This window comes from Podarcis bocagei (assembly GCF_964188305.1).
Source record: "Podarcis bocagei genome assembly, chromosome: 15".
NCBI classification, from domain to species: domain Eukaryota; kingdom Metazoa; phylum Chordata; class Lepidosauria; order Squamata; family Lacertidae; genus Podarcis; species Podarcis bocagei.
This window is the reverse complement of record NC_138141.1, coordinates 12030562-12052985: the sequence shown is the minus strand read 5'-3', so window position 1 is coordinate 12052985 and position 22424 is coordinate 12030562. Positions and strand designations below refer to the sequence as shown.

The 22424-nt window shown below is 44.8% G+C and overlaps 1 protein-coding gene across 7 annotated transcripts in view; it reads left to right on the top strand.

The window, feature by feature from the left end:
• The window catches only part of PKNOX2 (PBX/knotted 1 homeobox 2), a 443888-nt gene that overhangs the window by 399083 nt on the left and 22381 nt on the right, over positions 1 to 22424 (top strand). For all 7 annotated transcript variants that reach the window (XM_081171734.1, XM_081171729.1, XM_081171731.1 and 4 more), the window contains 3 exons: positions 10231 to 10360; positions 14626 to 14723; positions 19423 to 19542. In XM_081171734.1, the coding sequence (XP_081027860.1) occupies positions 10231 to 10360; positions 14626 to 14723; positions 19423 to 19542 (348 nt within the window). The remainder of the gene's footprint in view (positions 1 to 10230; positions 10361 to 14625; positions 14724 to 19422; positions 19543 to 22424) is intronic.

Genomic DNA, 22424 nt, shown 5'->3' with positions numbered 1-22424 from the left:
TTGCCCCTGTCTAAAACAACCTTTCCTTTCCTTCCAGTCACATGCTGTTATATCACCAAACGGAGATCAGTTTAGAAGAGGTGGTCCCTGTTCACTGCTAGCTGTCCCTTATAAACCCCTGCCTCGACTGTGCACCATTTTTTCCCTTTTCTTTTTTTATTAAATCATTTTTATTAAGTTTTCCATTTTAACAATCCAATCAAATCACATTAAATATTCCAAATTATACATCTACCTATCAAATAATCCAAATATTCTGCCAAATTATAATTTTTTTATTGGGACTTCCCATGCTTCAAGTTCGGCGGGGGGAAAGCTCTGATCATCTCATATATATACTGCTTTTCATAGTCATTTCCAATAGTTCCTTTAAATCTTCCTGTTGTTAGCCTCGTTCTTTCACGGCCTCTGAGTTGTTCCCACAAGCGAGTTGAAGTAAACAATGATATGTTTCTGTGTGAATTTTATGATTGTGCACCATTTTTCATTTGTGGGGGAAGTCTTGCTAAACCATTGTTACTGTGAGTTGCTGAAGTTGTTGTCAGGGTCGAGCTTTTCCTTCCTCAGGACCTCTGGAAGTTAAAATCCCTGAGTGGAAGAAAATAGATAAACCAATTTTTTTCCCCTAGCACACATGTCTGCATGTGACTTCTTGCCCACGAACATTCAGGCACTCTGCCTCCCATCTCTCCCACGACAACTGGCGAGGTGTATTTTTAACTGTTGAGAGGAACATGGGGCAAACACCTGACTGGCCTTTAGAGCAGTGCCAAGAAGAAAAGGAGGAGAAGGCAGCAGCGAAACTCCAGCTGCGCAGAAATACAACTGCAACAGAGCACTTTGGGAATACACAGGGCTTTGTTTTAAAGTGCCTCTGATGTAGAGCTTGCTGTGATGCATCTACAGTACTGATTTTCAAACAGAGAAAGGGCCATCGTTCAGTGAGAGTGCACCTGCTTTGCATGCAGAATGTCCCAGGTTCAAACCCCAGCATCTGTTAAAAAGGTTCATGTAGCTCTTGATGAGCATCTTAAAAAGTAGAGACATCACCTTGCCAACAAAGGTCTGTATAGTTAAAGCTATGGTTTCCCCAGTAGTGATGTATGGAAGTGAAAGCTGGACCATAAAGAAAGCTGATCACCAAAGAATTGATGCTTTTGAATTATGGTGCTGGAGGAGACTCTTGAAAGTCCCATGGACTGCAAGAAGAACAAACCTATCCATTCTGAAGGAAATTATCCCTGAGTGCTCACTGGAAGGACAGATCCTGAAGCTGAGGCTCCAATACTTTGGCCAACTCATGAGAAGAGAAGACTCCCTGGAAAAGACCCTGATGTTGGGAAAGATGGAGGGCACAAGGAGAAGGGGACAACAGAGGACAAGATGGTTGGATAGTGTTCTCGAAGCTACCAGCATGAGTTTGACCAAATTGTGGGAGGCAGTGGAAGACAGAAGTGCCTGGCGTGCTCTGGTCCATGGGGTCACAAAGAGTCGGATACGGCTAAACGACTAAACAACAACAGCTCTTGATGAGGAAAGCCTCCTACATTCTGAGTGTTAGGCCACATGCTTTGCATGCCGAAGATCCCAGGTCCCATTCCTGGCAGTCTGGAAAACCCTGGGGTGATGCCACCAGCGTCAAGGCTGGAAGATTCAGGACAGATAGAAGAAAGGACTTCTTCACATACCGCAAAGTTAAACTATAACTATAAAAGAGTATTGGATAAATTGATGGAGGCTGCAATGCTTCTGAATGTTGCTGGAAACCACAGGAAGGGAGGGTACTTTTGTGTTTGAATCCTGCTTGCTGGTTTCCCACAGGCATCCAGTTGGCCCCCGTGGGAACAGGATGCTGGACTAGATGGGCCTGATCCAGCAGACTCTTCTCATGCTACGCCTCTTCCAACCTGGAGTCCTCCAGATGGTTTTGTCTACGGCTCCCCAGCCATCATAGCCAATTTTTAGTTGCGATGGAAGGAAGATCTGGAGAGCAGCAGGTTGTGGCTGACATGTGTAGATGCTGAGTTAGATGGAATGATGGTTTGGCTCAGTCTTAATCAACCTCCTGTGTTTATAAATTGCACCCTAGGGAACACTGGAGTTCCTTGGGAGCTTATATGGGGTTCCTAAATGAGGAAATCAGCAAGAGCAGAAAAGTGTACCAGAAAAAAATCAGCTTTCCTCCATGTTATACACCACCGCCAATCTTGAGTCCTGGTCTGCGGAAAAGGTGGGTTTTAATAGTGCTATTTTTCTGGGGAAAGAGGTGCTGGGACTCCCCATGAATGCTTCCCTTGTTCTCTTATAATGGCAATGGAGCTCCCCTGAGAGGTGCTGGAACTGAGTCCTGGCTGGGGGGAAAGCCCTGGATATAAACAAATAAATAATCTTCCTAGGGATGGGGACCCTCAAACCCAGGTGACCAGTGTACCCCATCAGACCACTCTATCCGGGCCTTGGGGCTCTCCCTGGGACACACCCCTTCCTAAGCCACACCCCTCACCAGCTGTGCTTTGAGTGTTTTTGCCTGGCTGGAATTTGTCCTTGCATTCTGATCATGCTTCGTTCTTGCCTGGATAGAGGGGGGGGGTGAGAGTAAAGAAAATAGCTTCCTGTACAAAGATGAAATCCGCATCCATTTCTCTGCCTTTTTTGCCTCTGGCTTTGCCCTTCTCTGGCATGTGGCCCCTGGAAAGTTGCCCAGAACGGAATATGGCCCTCAGATTGAGAAGGGCTTCCTCCGAAACAATTTTTCAAAAGTGTGGATCTCTGACAAAAATATAAGAGCTTCTTCAAAGTTCATTAGGTGCCATCTACACTACACTATAGGGGACGCAGGTGGCGCTGTGGGTAAAACCTCAGCGCCTAGGACTTGCCGATTACATGGTCGGCAGTTCGAATCCCCGCGGCGGGGTGTGCTCCCGTCGTTCAGTCCCAGCGCCTGCCAACCTAGCAGTTCGAAAGCACCTCTAGGTGCAAGTAGATAAATAGGGACCGCTTACCAGCGGGAAGGTAAACGGCGTTCCGTGTGCTGCGCTGGCTCGCCAGATGCAGCTTGTCACGCTGGCCACGTGACCCAGAAGTGTCTGCGGACAGTGCTGGCTCCCAGCCTATAGAGTGAGATGAGCGCACAACCCTAGAGTTTGGCAAGACTGGCCCGTACGGGCAAGGGTACCTTTACCTTTACCTTTACCTTACACTATACTTTTAAAGTACATTTAACGACATGGCTTCCTTGCAAGAATCCTGTGAACTGTAGTTTGTTATGGGTTCTGGGAATTGCAGCTATGTGGGGTGAACTATAGTACCCATGTTTCTTGCAGGGAAGCAACATATATGATCTGGGTGCGAACACAGCTGCAAAGTGAAAGTAAAGAGCAGAGTAGGTATTAGATTGTAAACCACTTTAAACTTTTTAAATGATATTGTGGCATATAAATATTTCCATAAATAGATCCTTCAGCAATATGAAATAAACGGCTCAGGCGTTGGTATGAGAATGGGAATTTTAACAGTTGAACACAGTCAAGTTTATTTATAAGACCCTCTATGGCAATTTCTGCATTCAAAATTGGTTTGCCGCAACAGCAGCATCAGAAGGAAGCTCATTGCCAAATTTATTGGTTTGTTTATAAACCACATCGCAACAAAACATAGGAAGCTGGGGGGGGGGGGTTGTACTGAGTCAGACCATTGGTTCATCTACCTCAATATTTCCAACACTAACTGGCAGCTGCTCTCCAGGGTGCCAGACAGAAGTCTTTCCCAGTGCAACCGAGACATGGTGTGGATTGAACCAAGTGTCTTCTGTGTATGTACCACAACATTGCTATTGTCTTTTCGGGGTGGGGATTATGGGTGGGGTAGAATAAAATGCAAAACATTACAAACTAAAGACAATAAAGCCCGTTCTACAGTTCTACTGTTATACAATGAGAAGTTCATAAAATGCCTGGGTCACATTTCAGGGAAAGCATTAGTTGTCATTCCAAAAAATTACTTGGTGAGGCTTCGGGGAAAGACGTGGCAGCAAATTGATAGAATCAGGCATTTCCAGTTGCTATACCGTTTGTGAGTAAGGCATAATAGTTATTGTCTAGCTTCCTGACTCGTGTGCCCGATAAGCCTTTTTTAGGAAAATCATTAAGACTTAAAACCACAGACTACAGTGGTACCTCTGGTTGCGAACGTAATCCTTCCCGGAGGCCCGTTTGCAACATGAAAAGAGTGCAACCTGCAGTGGCACGTCTGCGCATGTGCGGGTTGTGATTTGCCGCTTCTGTGCATGCGTGAGCGGCAAAACCCGGGAGTAACCCTTTCCGGTACTTCCGGGTCACTGCAGGATGTAACCTGAAAGAACGTAACATGAAGCAAACGTAACATGAGGTATGACTGTATTTAAATAACTGATACAATATTCAGTTCATTGTGCTAGAACAAGGGTTGTCAATATTTTGGAGGGGGTGAGCACATTTGGGGATTTGAGAGTGCTGTGGGTGCCAGTCACAAAATGGCTGCCGTGGGGGCGCTGCACATCTCAAAATGGTTGCCGTTGTGTGCAGCACAATGACTTCAATGTAGGGGAGGCTGAGACAGTGCAAACTGGAACTGAGCAGGAAGAGCTAACAGTCTCTGGTGTATTGAGGGTTTATGAGGCGATATTTACTTTATCAGGTGCTATAGGTTGTACTAGTGGCTGCACTGATGCCCGCAGGCACCCTGTTGGTGACCGGTGCACTAGAAAAACCAACAGCGCTCTGAGAACAGTACTAAATAGAGAGTCACAATTACAAGCAGGTCCCTATTTTCAACTGCAGGGTCTGGATTGGGCCAAGTGGCCCTGAGATGAACCAGCAAAACATTCCTGGGGGTCTGGAATAGCGAGCCAGGCTGAAAATAAAAGTCTTCTTCAGGATCTCAGCACTGTAAAAAAAAAAATGCATGGAAAGTTCAGAGGAAAAAAATAAATTAAAAATCTGCCCCCAATGTGTTTGTGCTGGGTTGTTTGTTCAGACTTTCCTGGGGGGGGGGGGTGTGGTTGTTTTTTTCTGGGCGCTTGATGCTTGTTTACTTGTGCGCCAAGCAACGACGTTGAGAAAGTAATGCCACGCCGTATGGGTTTACTCAGATAAGGCAAATATTTAATCAGCGACAAAAAAAGTGTTAATTGAATGGTGACCTCTTATCCCAAACAATGACAAGAATGTCTTCTTTAATAATTGAATAATTCTATTCTGCATCATTTGCTTTGGGGCTTTCCCAACGCTGCAAGCTGTATACCGATAGTGCCGCCAGCTCACGGAGGAGAATTTCTCGCTGTATATTTAGCTCGCCTCGGCAAGAGGCGCATCTCGCCGGCAAGGCCGGTGGCAGCCAAAAGGAGCAGATGGCTTGCACAATGGACTAAGCAAGCCTCAAAGCTGAGTCACGAGTGCCATATTGTGGGGACACAGTGGAAGTCAGAGGAATAAGAAGGGTGTGTTTTTTTAAGCAGCAATGTGCCACAAAAGTCACCCTTTCAGTAAACGTGTAATGGCTTTGGTTTCCTGGAGGGCAAACATTCTTCTCTCTCTTTCAAGCATTTATATCCTGACTTCCCAACCAACATAAGTTTCTGAGGCAGCTTTGAATGAAAGCCAAAAGCCAATATCATCCTATGTCATGCAGTGGAGCCTCTTTTTTTGCCTCTTCCTTCTCTTCCCTTTCTTTCTTTCTTTCTTTCTTTCTTTCTTTCTTTCTTTCTTTCTTTCTTTCTTTCTTTCTTTCTCATCCTTCCTTTGTGCAGCAAAGTAATTTTAGACCCTGAGCTTATGGGAAGTGGGGTGGCTTTAGACTGCCTTGTATACTACATCAGTTGTGAGGCATACAATTAACATTTCTCTTTCATTATTTAAAACTCTGTCTGCATACCTGATACGTTAGCATAGGTAGGCAAACTAAGGCCCGGGGGCCGAATCCAGCCCAATCGCCTTCTAAATCTGGTCCACGGACGGTCCGTGAATCAGCGTGTTTTTACATGAGTAGAATGTGTCCTTTTATTTAAAATGCATCTCTGGGTTATTTGTGGGGCATAGGAATTCGTTCATTTTTATTTTATTTTCAAAATACAGTCCAGCCCCCCACAAGGTCTGAGGGACAGTGGACTGGCCTGCTGCTGAAAAAGTTTGCTGACACCTGTGTTAGAGCCACAAAGCCACAACAAAAAAGTTCTCCACCCATTATGTAAACCTAAGAGCCTACTGGATCAGGCCAATGACCCAGCTAGTCACTGCTCTCACAGTGCGCAACCAGATGCCCATGCAAAACTCACAAGAGCCCTTTCCCCTCCTATGGCTGCCAGCAACTGATTTTTGGAAGCATTTCTGCATCCAGCTGTGAAGGTGAAGGATGGCGGAAGATTCCCTCCGTGAATTTATCTAATCCTCTTTAGAGCCATCAAGTTTAGTGGCTACTGTCAGTGCAAGAATTTCCACTTGCACAGCAGATATCCCCTCCTGCCCGTCACACACAAGAATTTATGTTTACACAACAGAACTCCCCCCCCCCTCTCCCACATGCGCCCTGAGACCTCCCCACATCTTATCCAGAGGATTGGGGGAACCCCCAAAACAAATTTAGGGGGTGAGAGGGAGGTTCTGTTGCCTGAGGGTAACATGAGACACTTGACTGTTATTAATGTTATTATCCTGTCTGAGCACGAGAGTTTTCATGTTTTAAAAACTCACTTAAAGCATTATGACTACTGGAATAAAATGGTGTTTGCTTCTGCTGCCCTGATAGTAAACACATTTCCTTGTGGGAAAGTGTATTTTGTTGTAGACAAATTTTAAAATGCATCCCTTCGTGAAAATAACAAACAAAAATTCTTTCTATTGGGAAAATTGCTTGCAGAAATGTATACATTGCTCAAAACTGCATAAAAATGTGTTTATTGGGAGAAATTCACAGTAACATGCTGTCAAATTTTCGTGAGGATTAAAAAAGGAATTCAAATTGCTGAAATGCCTGAAATGTGGAGACTTGGATTTAAGCCTGGAAAAATGAAAGATGAAAGAGAAAATAAAATTGATAGAATTGTCCACCTCTAGCAACAACCAGCATCAGCTTCAATGGGTCAGTCAGCGTTCACCTGCCAACTTTAATTTCTGATGTTGGACCTGTTTGACATTGCCTGTGTCATATGTCACCCCTGATTTGACACTGAGGTGCAGAACCCTAGACTTTGGCCCAGATGTCCAGTCCTAGCTGTACTTCTGTTATTTTTGTTGGTCTGTATAAAATACAGTGATAAGCAGAGGGCGGGAGCAAGGACAGGAAAGGGAGGACAGTGACTGAGTCAGAAAGAAGGGTGGGAGGGATTAGATGGTTTTAATATTGATTTTTCATAAAACTATTAAACTTGCAGCTGTTGGCAATAAAAACAAAAGTGATCCATTGCAAAATAAGCCACAACTGGTAAGTTATGCACAGAAAACACTCCCAGAAGCTTGGGCAAATAAAGGAGGAAGACTTTAATCAGTGCCTTGAAGATAACACTGTAGGGGCCAAACAATCATGTTCTAAACTCCAGGTGCCACCACAGAGAAGGCCCTGTCCCCAGGAGCCACGGGCCTCACTGCATCTCAATTCTGAAGGCAATGACACCCAGAGCAGGGCTTCAACTGAATATCTTAGCAAGGAAATAAGCCATATGGCTTAGTCGGCAGGTAATAAACCCCAGTCTGCAATCAGTCATGAGCTTTCCATGATCGCACCATGCAAGCACAGAAACTGGTACTGTTGCACGTTGTTCAACCTCAGGAAAATATCAGTGTTGTTGAAAGAAAGAAAGAAAGAAAGAAAGAAAGAAAGAAAGAAAGAAAGAAAGAAAGAAAGAAAGAGAAAGAGTCGCTAGACCTTAAAACTGCAGACATAGACTGCAGACATAGACATAGCCAATACCTGATTAAATTTCAAAAGCCAGAATGGGTCTTCTGACCATTAGGACCAAAATGTGGGTATTCTTCATAGCTCCTTTCTATTGCTCGCAAAAGCAGAACAAAGTACACTATGTAAATATATTCAGGTGACCCTCATTTACATAAGTTATGTACATTACAGAATTTGCCTCGATGCAGAATGTGAGAGCCAGTACAGTATGTTGGACTACGAATCTGGAAAATCCAGATGCAAATCTCTGCTAAGACGTGAAGTTCGTTGAATGACTTTGGGTCAATCGCCGTCTGTCAGCCTAAGCTCCCTCACAGGATTGTTGTGAGGATAAATTGTGGGAGAGGAAGAGCTCCTTGGAGGAAGAAAGTGATAAAATAAAACGCAAGCCCTCCGTTTAAGTTTCCAGGCCTGACCTTGGAGACTTGCATCAGCTTAAAACTAGTGTGGGAGTCAGCAAGACCTAATGGAGGACAAGTACTATTTAGGGGAATGTAGATAAGGCAGTAATATTTTATCCCTTATTAATTAATCTGGAATAGCTACCATTTTTCATAGTTCAGCGACTCAGGGTTGCTAATTCAGATTAGAATCTTCACTCCCCACAAATTAGGAACCCCTAATGGCGTGAAAAGGAGTTAGGTTCAAGGAATTAAACTGAATCTGCCTCCAGTACTGTAGATTCCTTTTCAATGCACATTTCTCTACTCTTTCTTTCTTAACTCCTCTCTCAAAATAGTAAATGTAGCATTTGGATTCGTGATTATCATTTGACCTTGTTCACCGCTAGCATCTTTAACTAAGCTCTTAAAACTACAAGAGATGCTTGGCCCGCCAAACACAACGGATTTACTGTTTCAGTAAATGGAAGGACAAGTGTGTTGCAACACATTCATTCAATAGGCTTTTATTTTCCATGAATTTGCTGCTGGAGCAGCTTGATTCAGAGGGATAGAAATGGAAATAAGGCAACTTTGTGGAGGTGGCCCTGCAAGCATGAGGCAAAAGGAGGTGATCACCCAAGAAAGAAATTTGGGGTGAAGTAAAAGGGGGCAGCAAAGGGGCAAAGGAGAGAGCTATGACCCATCATGGGGCAAATCGTGTCCTCCATCATGGAACTGCCTCCATGATGGACTGCCTCCCTGTGGTGGGGCGGGACCTTTTGGATGGCCACAACACCCCATTGGTTGCCCCCGGTTGCTAGGGCAGAGATTTGACTAATTGGGATGGCTATGTTCTGAAATGCTTTTTTTTTTTACTGGAGAGGAAGAGTGCTGAATCTGGGACCTTATGCAAGCAAAGCATTTGTTCTGCCACAGAGTTATGTGCATGCAAACCATCACTGTGCCCCCATCAACAGGGGACATTTCTACAGATTTCTGAAACCATTACAGACCTTCCTGCAGTCCTACTCCAACCTGGTACTCTCCAGATGTTTTTGACTGCCCCTACATGAACCTACCCGGACAATGAGTTCATCACCTGAGGCTCTTATTTGTGTGTCCCTTCCAGGGGTGTTGTAGAGGGTGTCAATGTGTGGCCGGGCCTTCTTAGTGGTGGCTCCTTGCCTGTGGAATGCTTTCCCCAGAGAGATGTGCCTGGCATTGTCAATGTTTAGGTGCCAGGTGAAAACATTTTTATTTACCCACACATTTTGCTCACAATTGGTGTTCATCTTTTCATTTTTCATTCATCCTTTGTATGTTATGGCACGATGAGCATTTTTAGTTTTTTTTAAATATTTTGATGTACAGTGGTACCTCGGGTTACATACACTTCAGATTACATATGCTTCAGGTTACAGACTCCGCTAACCCAGAAATAGTGCTTCAGGTTAAGAACTTTGCTTCAGGATGAGAACTGAAAAATGTATTTAAATCATTTAAGAACATGTAAAAATACTAATAACATTTCAAAACGTTTAAACTTAAATCATATACCCTCACAGCTAATGACTTCAGGGTTGCCAGAAACAGTATATTTCAGCCATCAAATGCCTGGGTGAACAGGAATGTTTTTTTTAAAAATCCCCCTGAATTTTAAAAACAAGATACACCTAGCAGGGAGAGCATTCTACAAATGGGGAGTCACCACCAAGAAGACCCTGTCACGGTCAACGCCAACCAGGCTGCACCCAGATTATACATGCCATCTATAATGCAGCTGTTTGTGGGGCGGACGTCTTCTTCATTCTCATCCGCAGAGTTCTGTGGTGTCTTCAGAGTTGAAGTGCAGCAGAGGCCTGTGATGGGCACCGTGTGTTTTAAGCTCCTCTCTTTCGATCTCTCTGTCTGTCTCTAGGATATGCTGCAGAATTCTCCTAACTCAATGACTGCAGTATCCGGCAACCCCCAAGGAATCGTGGTGCCCGCATCAGCACTGCAGCAGGGAAACATCTCCATGACAACAGTCAACTCACAAGTTGTGTCAGGTGGGAGGCGTGGAGCGTACGTCTGACCATGTTAGTCGCGTCTTTTGCATGCTTGGTATTTTTAAACTCCCTCAGATAGTTAGCTTTGAATTGTGCATAATCGTGAGGAAAACCTGGGGAAACTGGCTGCGTAAAAAAACACACCTCTCATTGCACTCTCCATTCCCCTCTTAAAAGCCACCACCATTCACCCACAGACCCACTCTGATGTCTCTCTCGCATAAATACAGAACTTCTAACACACAAATCACTCACCATGCATTGTTGGGCTTTTTTGTAATATTTCGAGGGGTTTTGAAGCCCTAAACAGCCTCGGCCCATTTACCTGAAGGAGCGTATCCACCCCCACTGTTCAGCCCAGACACTGATGTCCAGCGCCGAGGGCCTTCTGGCAGTTCCCTCACTGTGAGAAGTGAGGTTGCCGGGAACCAGGCAGAGGGCCTTCTTGGTAGTGGCGCCCGCCCTGTGGAACACCCTCCCATCAGATGTCAAGGAAATAAACAACTATCTGACTTTTAGAAGACATCTGAAGGCAGCCCTGTTTAGGGAAGTTTTTAATATCTGATGTTTTATTGTGTTTTTAATATTCTATTGGGAGCTGTCCAGAGTGGCTGGGGAAACCCAGCCAGATGGGCGGCGTATAAATAAATTATTATTATTATTATTATTATTATTATTATTAATTTTATTATTATTATTATTATTATTATTATTATTATTGATGGGCGGCGTATAAATAAATTATTATTATTATTATTATTATTATTATTATTATTATTATAATTCAGTATACCTGAAGGAGCGTCTCCACCCCCATCGTTCTGCCCGGACACTGAGGTCCAGCACCGAGGGCCTTCTGGCGGTTCCCTCATTGCGAGAAGCGAAGCTACAGGGAACCAGGCAGAGGGCCTTTTCGGTGGTGGCGCCCGCCCTGTGGAATGCCCTCCCATCGGATGTCAAGGTGATGGACAACTACCTGACATTCAGAAAACATCTTAAGGCGGCCCTATTCAGGGAAGCTTTTAATGTATGATATTTTAGTGTTTTTTGGTTTCTGTGGAAGCCGCCCAGAGTGGCTGGGGAGGCCCAGCCAGATGGGCGGGGTACAAATAATAAATTATTATTATTATTATTATTATTATTATTATTATTATTACTACTACTACTACTACTACTACTACTTTCTGTCTGTCAGTGGAGGGCCACAGCTCAGTGGTAGAGCATCTGCTTTGCATGCAGAACATCCCAGGTTCAATGCCTGGCTTTTCCATACAGGGCGGAGAGGTACTCCCTGCCCAAAACACTAAAGACCTACTGCCAGTCAGTGTAGACAGTAGTGAGCTAGATGGACCAACGGTCCTAGTAAAGATTCCCAGAAAATGGTCTCATCTGGTCTCCTTCCACCGTTTCTTGAGGATGTCTGCACGTCTGTTAGAACCATGCCTCCATGAAACCCCTGAATTCCATATGCACCCAAGTGTTATGATGAATGAGGTGAGCAAACAGGTAGAATGTCTTCCGGTGGCGAATCAGACCCTTCCCACTGTCGGCGGCTGGCATCCTTGTGGAGCGTCGCCTGCTCTTCCCCCTTTCCTCCCACCCCACTATTTAAATTTTTTCCACAGCACCCTAAAGCAACATTAAGGTACTTTGTGGGACCGTGGGAAGTTTAAAATGGCTTCCCAGTCCCAGAGTCATTGCCGGTTACCAAGGGAGGGTTTAGGAGGTTGGTGCAGTGGAGGTACAGTGGCAGGAATGGTGGTTTGGTTCTGCCACTGCGTCCATGCCACACCAGCCTCCCTGCCACTTTGCCCCTCTCCCTCCCGGTAACCCACAGTGACCCCAGAATTTGGAAACCAGGTAAGTAGTGTCACCCTGCCGCTATGGCCTGATAGGTATCAGGCAGCATTCCAGGGCCTGGAAATGGCTCCGATTCAAATCAAGTCAATGTGTGGGATGGGATCGTTCCCATTGTCCCCTCCGTGTGCTACTTCCCTGCAATAAGAGAGAGTACAGATTGCAGAGAGAATCCAGTTTGCACATGGATAGACCCCGTGCAGGCTCTGTTTGTGCTTCCCCCTCCCTTGTCCACACATTGACTTTACCTGAATTGCCATGTGAATAGGGCTAGTGAGCAATTGTTATTCAAGAAGCATTCTCTTGTCAGGAGAGTGACACAGGGGCCTCACTTTCGATTCTTGCTATACTCCTTCCCGGCATGAAAATGATGGATCGGGATCAGGCCTTTTGCTTTGTCATTGAGACCAAATCAGATTTACACACACACTCTCTCTTCCTGCTGAAATGTCACAGCATTCCTGTATCTGCAGCAGATTATTCTTCCCAGTCCCATCTCATCCCATCCCACCTAGTTTGGTGGCAGAGCATCTCCTTTGCATGCAGAAGCTCTACGGTTCAATCCCTGGCATCTCCAGGTAGGGCTGATTGAGACCCCTGCCTGAAATCCTGGAAAGCTTCTGCAAGTCAAGATAAACAAGCGATAGACGCACCGATGGTCTCACTCGACACGACAGCTTCCTTTGTACCAGAGCATGGACTCTGGCGGTTTGCAGAGTCTCCCTTCCCCGTCTAAAAGCGTTACAACTTTCTTCTCTGTTCCTATCAAAATGAAGCCAAATTCAGATCAATCATTTTAAATGTCCTGGAAATTATTTAATAATCATACTAATAATTTATTATTTATACCCCGCCCATCTAGCTGGGTTTCCCCAGCCACTCTGGGCAGCTTCCAACAGAATATTAAAATACAATAATCTATTCAACATTAAAAGCTTCCCTAAACAGGGCTGCCTTCAGATGTCTTCTAAAAGTCTGGTAGTTGTTTTTCTCTTTGACATCTGGTGGGAGGGTGTTCCACAGGGCAGGTGCCACTACCGAAAAGGCCCTCTGCCTGGTTCCCTGTAACTTGGCTTCTCACAGGGAGGGATCCGCCAGAAGGCCCTCGGCGCTGGACCTCAGTTTCTGGGCAGAATGATGGGGGTAGAGACACATTCACCTCCCTGAATTTTTTTTATTATTATTGATTAATTTGTATTTGTATATTATGTGAGGTAGGTTAGGCTAAGACACGACGACTGACCTAAGGTCACCCAATGAGTTTCATGGCTAAGTAGGGATTTGAACCCAGGTCTCCCAGGCCCTAGTCCAACAAGCTTACCATTACACTACATTGGCTTAGTCTGCGGTGGATATGTGTTCATATTACTTTCACCACACTAGCAGTGCAATCCTATGCATGTCTGCTGAGAAGTTAGTTCCACTGAGTTCAGCAGAGCTCAGTAAGTGTGTGTGTCCATAGGACTGTAGCCTTAGAATGATACATCTCCCTTCATCTTCACCTGAGCCAGGAAACCTGTGGCCCTCGAGATGTTGCTCAACTACAGTACACATCATCCCTAACCATTGATCATGATGCAAGCTGGAGATCAATACCATATGAAGGGTCTCTGGTTTCCCTTTCCTACCTTAAAGCCTTTATGTTTCTCTTCATCCTTAAACTGTCTTTTTAAAAAAAAAATTCTAAGAAAGAACATAAGTGAATCAGACAAAATAAAGTTTCTTAGTTCCAAAGAAGACCAGAAAATGCAATAAGCTAAACTGAGCACTGCCATCTATTAAGACACATTGTCATAGAATGAACAAAACAACAACAAACAGGCTGATTTGAGAAATGCCAAACCAAAGTATTGTTCATATAAGAAATAAGTGTAAAGCATCTGTCAATCAATATATGAGTCTGATTGTGTTTGTCCATCAAATGCCTGTATTTGTTCAGTCAATTTCTCCATCAAGGCTAAATCCTAAATCCTTCTGTGTCCATTGAGGAGCAAATTCTTACTGGTTTGCTGAAAAGAGCAAACAAAAAAAAATGTTGCCTGTGACATTTGTCTTTACCCTCCAAATGCCTTCTTATGGGGGATCCTGCAAGAAAAGTCTTGTGGCTTTAGCAGGGTGGAAATGATTCTGTTTATTTTTTCTCGTGTCTCTCTGGAAATATACTAAATCCAAATAATGGCTTTAGATCCATTATGTTTTGGCTGGTCCTGATTTCTAAGACCACTGGACAGCCTATGGGATCTTTCAGGTGAAGATGGCTGGGGGGATCTCTTCCGATACAGGTTTCCCCCACTGAACTTTTGATTCAAATGCATGAGGCTGGTTGAAACTTCTTCTCTTTTCTGTTCTGCCGATAGATTTCAGCTGTCTTCCTAAAATTCTGCTGTGAAATCCTGTCTCTTTGCCAGGTGGAGCCCTTTACCAGCCTGTAACTATGGTAACGTCTCAGGGCCAGGTGGTAACCCAAGCAATCCCACAGGGAGCCATTCAGATCCAGAACGCGCAGGTAAGACCAACTGCCTAAGAGAACTGGGGGACCAAAGAGGGTGAGGAGGTTCTGGTTTGTTTTGAAGCATTCAAAATGGAAGTCAGTCTAAGACTTCGCAGATCTGGATCTATCCTCTCAAAGAGGAGAATGTGGCATAAGATCCATAAAAGGGTGGTATTAAGCTGCCACATTCAAAGCAGGGCTGCCTCTCCTGGCAGAGGATCTTCTTCCACTGAATATATGTAGAAAATGCTGTTTCGGAATGTGGATCCTTGGATAGGTACGCGGGTGGCACTGTTGTCCAAACCACTGAACCTCTTGGGTTTGCCAATTGGAAGGTTGGCGGTTCGAATCCTTGCGACGGGGTAAGCTCCCATTGCTCTGTCCCAGCTCCTGCCAGCCTAGGGGTTCGAAAGCAGGCCAGTGCAAGTAGATAAATAGGTGCCACCACGGCGGGAAGGTAAACGGTGTTTCCGTGTGCTGCTCTGGTTCGCCAGAAGCGGCTTAGTCATGCTGGCCACATGACCCGGAAGCTGTTTATTGGCTCCCTCGGCCAATAAAGCGAGATGAGCGCTGCAACCCCAGAGTCGGTCACGACTGGACCTAATGGTCAGGGGTCCCTTTACCTTACCTTTAACCCTGCAGGGGCCCTTTACTTTTTTAACCTACCTTGGCTAGGCCCAGGCCTGCATAGCTTTAGCAAGATGGTGGCCTCATATGCCTTCAAAGTATAATTTGTAACTCCCCATTATGGAAGGGAAGCAAGAATGCTGTGCTTTAACATGACCTGTAGTTCCACCCCAAGGTGATAATGGGAGAAGTGTACAAACCACTGGCCAAGCCGTTTCTCTAATACCACCATGGGAGATGTTGGTGGGGGGCCTCAGCCCCAGGATCTTTTGCAGTTGGCCCCAGTTCTCCTGCTTCTTAACCCCCTGTTTTAAAATTAACTTACTTTATAAAAAACAACAACTTTATTTATAAGATATCTGTTGGACACTGCAAAGTGCAATGCTGGTGAGATCTCACCCATGCGCAACTTTAATTTTCCAGTGGCATCAGTACAGATCCAATTGCATTGGGAATGGGGGGATTCAGTTTGTTTCACATTTAAATGCACATCTACCTATTTTACCCATCATAAAACAATACAGAAGCCAACATGCAGATGTTCTGTGAAATTCACATTTCTCCAAATTTTGCAATACATTCCGCCAACTGAAGAAATGTGAACAAAAATGCATATGTTACAGGAAAGTGGGTGTAAAAATGCATATATTGGTGAAAATAACATGCAAAAATGCATCGTACTGGGTGAAATTTCTTTATAGACATGTGTATGTTAAGCAAGATTGCATGTAAACATGAATCTGTTAGAGAATCATGTGATAAAATGCTGATCAATTTTTACTAGGGGTTTTTTAAATGTGCAAAAATGTGGCAAACCAACCCTAAGTTTGAAAAAAATGAGAGACTGGAAGGAAATTGTTTGTTCCTAATTTGTATATGCAAATGTTATGCAATTTTTTGTGCACCTGTTCCCTAAATGCTTTAAGAATCTAGCCATGCCCCTAAATACAATTTTCAGTGGGTTCCCCGCCCCCGCCCCAAAAGAAAACACTACCATCCATCTCCATCCTGGGAGACACTTAAATCACTCTGCTAATTGGAAAATTCAGAGAACAGAGGTACGAATAATGGAGATTTTATTGTAGTAGGAAATAGCATTCCCAGTTAGTTTCTCCATCAGAGTTTTGTGGGCAGAAAATCCTTACCTACTTCTTGAAATGTGTCCCACTTATTCTGCCCCCGCCCTGTTTTGTATTAATGAGAAGCAAATCATACAGTGCTTGCTATATAAGCTCAGATCTTTTTTTTATAAAATAATAATAATAATGAAAAAGTGTAGGCATTGATGTACTGACATTTCCTACTGAGTCAGCACTGGCGGGACCACAACTGCACCCGATCAGTCTCTGAGCTCCTTTAAAATCTCTCTGGTCCTCTCTCTACATTAGAGCTTTTCTTTCTTTCCTTTTTTTCCCCTTTTTACTTAAAGCTTAATAATAATATAAAAACCTATTGGAAAAGGCATTGGCAGGCCTGTCATATCCCCCAATTCCTCGTCTTTCTCTCAGCTCGGGGATGAGGAGTGGAAAACAAAACCTGAATCTCAATTCTATTTAATGTGTAAAAGCTGTTGCTAGCTCAGATCTTAGAGTGAAATTGATCAGATCTGTTGAATACAAGTATGCTGGGAATATTGTGGCACTGGTGGAGCCCTGGACAAGCACTCCTAATGTTATTTCTGTATTGCCTGGGTAATTTATTCAGCCCAGACCTTGCAATACATCCCAAGCGGTACCTGGGGGAATCATTTATACCTGACACAGGGCTGCCATCCTGATGTTTAATTCATGCAGGAGAAATGTTTTTATGAAGAACCTTAAAAAAAAAAGGGTCTGTGTCTGTGTGTGTGTTTTTTAACTTGACGTTGAGATTCCAGTTTCCTGCAACCTCATTAAAAACTTCTCTTCCCCTGCTTCCCAAGATCTTTGCATGTCCTCTTCTTTTCTGCCAGCCTTAAAAAAATAAATAACCTTCTTCTGCTAAGAAGAATCCTATTGAGAATTTTACATTTTAACACTGATTAATAGATTGAAGGGTATTTTAAGGCTATTTACTGGGAAGTGACTTACAGGGAAATCAAAAAGGCCAAAGCAGCGTCATATTAACCAGTAGGCACTTCAGACATCAGCAAAGCAGGGGAACCCAAAAATATATATGAGAAATTTCTGTTTGAAAGGATTTTGCATTCAGAAACTTGAGAGGGGGGCGCTATTTCATTTCAGCATGCATGTAAGTTTTGTGTCACTTTGAAAAATCAAATTTTATTTTTCAGTTTAGTATTTTTTTCAAATTTTGAATTGCATACGGCAGGCACCGTTTGTTTTTCAGTACTTGGGGCCTCTAAAATCTTGATCCAGCCCTAGATGAAAGGCCAACCAATCAGGTTGAGGCTCTGGGGCGGGGTTTAGCCGCCCAAATGCGACCGCAGCAGCGCATCCCCTTTATTCTGCTGCTGGTTTTTGTCGGATTACCCACACACCCTCCCTTTAGTTCATAGCTTGGTTCTTGACATTGCTATGGACCTGTGGTTGGTCACCTTGGTTGGCCAAGGGGCCTGGTAGGAATTTTTATCCAACTGGCAAATTGGCACCGGCCACTTGGTTTTTCGCCTACCTCGTAGCAAATCGTCACAACTTTTTGGTATTGACGGTTAGGCATTGGAATATATTTGTGGATTGGAGGGCAGGGTGTGGCCATCGCCTACCCCTCCTCTTTATGGGTGTTCCGGTAAAGGAATTCAGTGGTCGTGGATCCTGTCCGATGCCCTTACTGGTGGCTAGAGCCATGGCACGACCCCCGGTGACATCAGGGGGAGCTTTCAGTTGTATTTGCATCAACAGGCCCCTCCCACTGGTGGTTAACCCTTGATAGACTCACCCCTCCCCGAGGGGGTGCAGGCACGCTCTGTTGTTTTATCCAATGCCTAAGCCAATACCTCTCACATCCTGTAATCAATAAAGTTGTGGCCTTTTTTAGCCCATTAACCTAATATACCGTGTCCATGTGTCTTTCTTATTCTCAAGCGGGTGGTGGGTCCTTGAATCACAAACATAGGAAGCTGCCTTAAACTATTGCTCCATCTAGCTCAGTCTAGTCTACACTGACTGGCAGTGGCTCTGCAAGGTTTCAGACCAGAGCCTTTCCTCCACTACCTGGAGAAGCTGTGGGTGGAGCTTGGGGTCTACCTGATAAACTTGGAGTTACTTTCTCCTTTATGATTCTCCCCAAGTCTGTGCCTCGACTCCCAAAGTGGCATTTGGAGAGGAGATTTCCTGAGCTTTGCTCAAATCATTCCTTCCATGTATTAGCTTTTCCACAACCTTTCCAGCATGAATTTGGTGCAAGGGTGCTTTCCGAGGAGAAAGATCATAAGTCACTCCCTGTCCAAACCACTGTGCAGATGAAAATGTATGATGAAACCATGCCATTTATGTGTGTGGTCATAATTTGATGAATAGCATGCTCTGCCTCCACTGTTGGAAGCAGTATGCCCCAGAATGTCAGTTGCTAGAATCATCATCATCATCATCATCATCATCATCATCATCATTTATTAAACACAATCCATAGATCTCAGAGTGGGTCACAACACGAAAATACAATATAAAAAACACAAAGTACATAATAAAAATAAGGGGGGAAACAAACAAATCAATAATCTCCAGGTAGAGAGCGCTCTTGCACTCAGATAACTGCTTGCAGGCTTTCCATAGGGATCTGGTTGGCTGCTATGAAACAGGGTACTGGGCTAGATGGACTTCTGGCCTGACCCTGCAAGGCTCTTCCAGTCTTGCATCTTCATTCATAAGCAGATTTATTTATTTTTAACTCAAACTTTTGGCACAGCGGAAAAGCCTACTGATCTCCCTTTCTTCCCCAGCTTCTAAGTGTTCCTCCTAAGTTAGTTTTGCTCTCTTCCTCTCTGAATAGCACAAGCGTCTCCAGCCTCGCAAGAGCCACCGTGAAATCGGACCGACGTTGCGATCTCTGTCACCATGGCAACCTAGGCCCTCTTTCCCTTTTCTTTCCCCCCCTTTTCCACCTGCATTGTTGCTTAAGCTTCCCTTTCTCTTTCCCTGCCCTGCAGGTTAACCTGGACCTGACCTCTCTCCTTGACAGCGAAGATAAAAAGTCAAAGAACAAACGAGGTGTCCTGCCGAAGCATGCCACGAATATCATGCGGTCCTGGCTCTTCCAGCATCTTATGGTGAGAGGAGTTAACAAGTGTGTCTGAGCGATTAACCCCTTGGGATCGTTTTCCCATTAAGGAGAAGCCAGTCCAAAGGGTGCTCAATGCCCGGGTTTCCATGAAGTGGCTTGCTTATCTAGGATAAGCACAAACATCTTCACAATAGCCGGAGAAAGAGACTGCAGACAGGAAGCTGTGCACTATTCTTTATCTTGTGGATTAGAGGGAAAAGCCAAGCAGCCCATTCCTAAGGATCTGCTTTAGTAGCTGTACAGTAGGTGCAAGCAGTGGTTTTTTCCGCCGCAGCTTAAGCATGCACATACTAATGGCAAGCAGGGCAGGAAAGGCCTTCTTCCTCTACGCTGTACCAAAGAATGACAGACTTCTCAGGCTCTAAGGGACTCATTAGGTGCATCTGGCGGCACAGAATCAAACACCTTTGTACCCAGGCCTAGGATGTGCCAAATGTTTACCTGTTTCAGTTTGCAAAAAAATCTTGTTTTCAGCGGGACTAAAATATTTCCTGGAAACACCTTTTTGAAACCCGTTTAGGTGTACCTGCTTGCTGTTGTTTGTTCCTCCTCTCTCTCCCAGCTTCAGTGCGGTTGTGCTCATCTGTTTCCTGTTAAAGCTGTGTTTTCTTGGGCAATTTATCCTAACCAATCAGGGATCACCAAGTGAATAGAATGTCACAGCACTACATAGCCAATCGGGTTTGACTATGGGGCAGCGTTACTGAGGGTAAACTTAGACAATTGCCCTCAGAGTGAGGGTAAAAACAAACAAACAAATATTACCTGCCCATCATCCTAAGGTCCCAGGGCATGTCCACAATGATTTAAAATACAACGTTAAAAAACAATTTATAATCGCAAGATTAGGGTGGCTTCTAAACATATGCAACTCAAGGGTCAAAGGGTAAAGAAGTGCATCTTCAGTATTCGATGAAAACATTGTTGTGAAGGTGCCAGGGGCATCTCTCCCTGGACTGGTCACATGGGTGTTCCCAGCCAATCATCCATGAGAAAATACTTGGAGAAACCCTTGGGAAAGAAACAGCCAACAGGAGGCAGGCTTTTGCTAAATACCCATTTTTTAAAACCTTTTTTAAAAAGTAAATACAGTAGCACTCTCAATTTCTGCACTCCTAATTTCTAACAAGACTGAGCTACATGTCTATGGGCACTTGCAGATATAGTCAGTGCCTTTCTTTTTTTGGGGGGGAGGTGCCACCGCTCAGCATGAAGTTGTTATAGTAAGTGGCCTACTGTTAACCGGTGCTTTTATTCTAGGGGAAAGGGTGCTGGTACTGTGTACCTTTGAGTTTCCCCAGAAAAAAACCTCCACCAGATATAGATACAGCTACAGTGGTACCAAGGGACACGGGTGGCGCTGTGGGTTAAACCACAGAGCCTAGGGCTTGCCGATCAGAAGGTCCGTGGTTCAAATCCCTGCGATGGAGTGAGCTCCCGTTGCTCGGTCCCTGCTCCTGCCAACCTAGCAGCTCGAAAGCACGTCAAAGTGCAAGTAGATAAATAGGTACCGCTCTGGCGGGAAAGTAAATGGCGTTTCCATGCACTGCTCTGGTTCGCCAGAAGTGGCTTAGTCATGCTGGTCACATGACCAATAAGCTGTTCGCCGGCTCCCTCGGCCAATAAAGCGAGATGAGCGCTGCAACCCCAGAGTCGGCCACGACTAGACCTAATGGTCAGGGGTCCCTTTACCTTTACCTTTACCTTTACAGTGGTACCTCAGGTTACAGACGCTTCAGGTTACAGGCTCCGCTAACCCAGAAATAGTACCTCGGGTTAATAACTTTGCTTCAGGATGAGAACAGAAATCTCACGGTGGCAGCGGGAGGCTCCATTAGCTAAAGTGGTACCTCAGGTTAAGAACCTTTTCAGGTTAAGAACGGACCTCCAGAACGAATTAAGTTCTTAACCTGAGGTACCACTGTATACTACATACACACACACACACACACACACACACACACACACAGAAAGAGAGAGAGAGAGGAGAGAGAGAGAGAGAGAGAGAGAGAGAGAGAGAGAGAGAGAGAGAGAGATTCTGTAGCATTCAGTGAGGCAGAACGTGTGAGGCACTGCTGCCATCCCGGCTTCCTAGCACAGCAGGTCACTGTCGCTTACTGAGGGGTGGCGCAGGAAGCTCAGCAAGTCATGGCGGTAGTGTTGGACTGGCTCCGCCAAATTGCACCAAGCACCCCATGCCTCACACCTCTCCTCTCCCTCTTGGTAAGTGGTAGCAACCCGTTATGTTGGAAAGCCAGGAGGAGTGCCCAACCCATATGCCTCACCAGTCACTACTGAATAAATACTTCTTTACTTCTACTTCTTCTCCTCCTCCTTCTTCTTCTTCCTCTTGTAGCTATCACTTGTAGCCGAGTAAGATTGTCTTCCATAAACACGGTTTTAACAATGAGTCCGTAAGTGACTGAGGAGGCCAATTCTGGATCCACATATCCTTCCACAGTGGGGACATGGGTTTCCGGGCGGGAGTTGATCATGGTGTGGATTTGCCAAGCGTGCCTTCCTCTTAGCACGTTTCTTCCTGAATATAGATATAGATGGACCTCAGTCCCATGGCCTGCATCCTGCTCTCACAGTGACCAACCAGGTGTCTTTGGGAAGCCTGAGAGCAGAAGCTGAGCACAACAGCACTTTTTCCCACCGGTGAATCCAGGAAATGGCAGTCGGAAGCTTAGCGCCTCTGACAGTGGAACAGTTGTCACAGACTAAAGCAAACCAGACCTACTTATAATCCTCCACATCAAATGAGTTGTGTCTCGTAGCCTATCAGGGATTCAATCAATCTATTGATCTTACTACCTTCTTTGGCCTTCGGAAACAGAGGCAGCTGTCAAGCATGTGACAGACCAC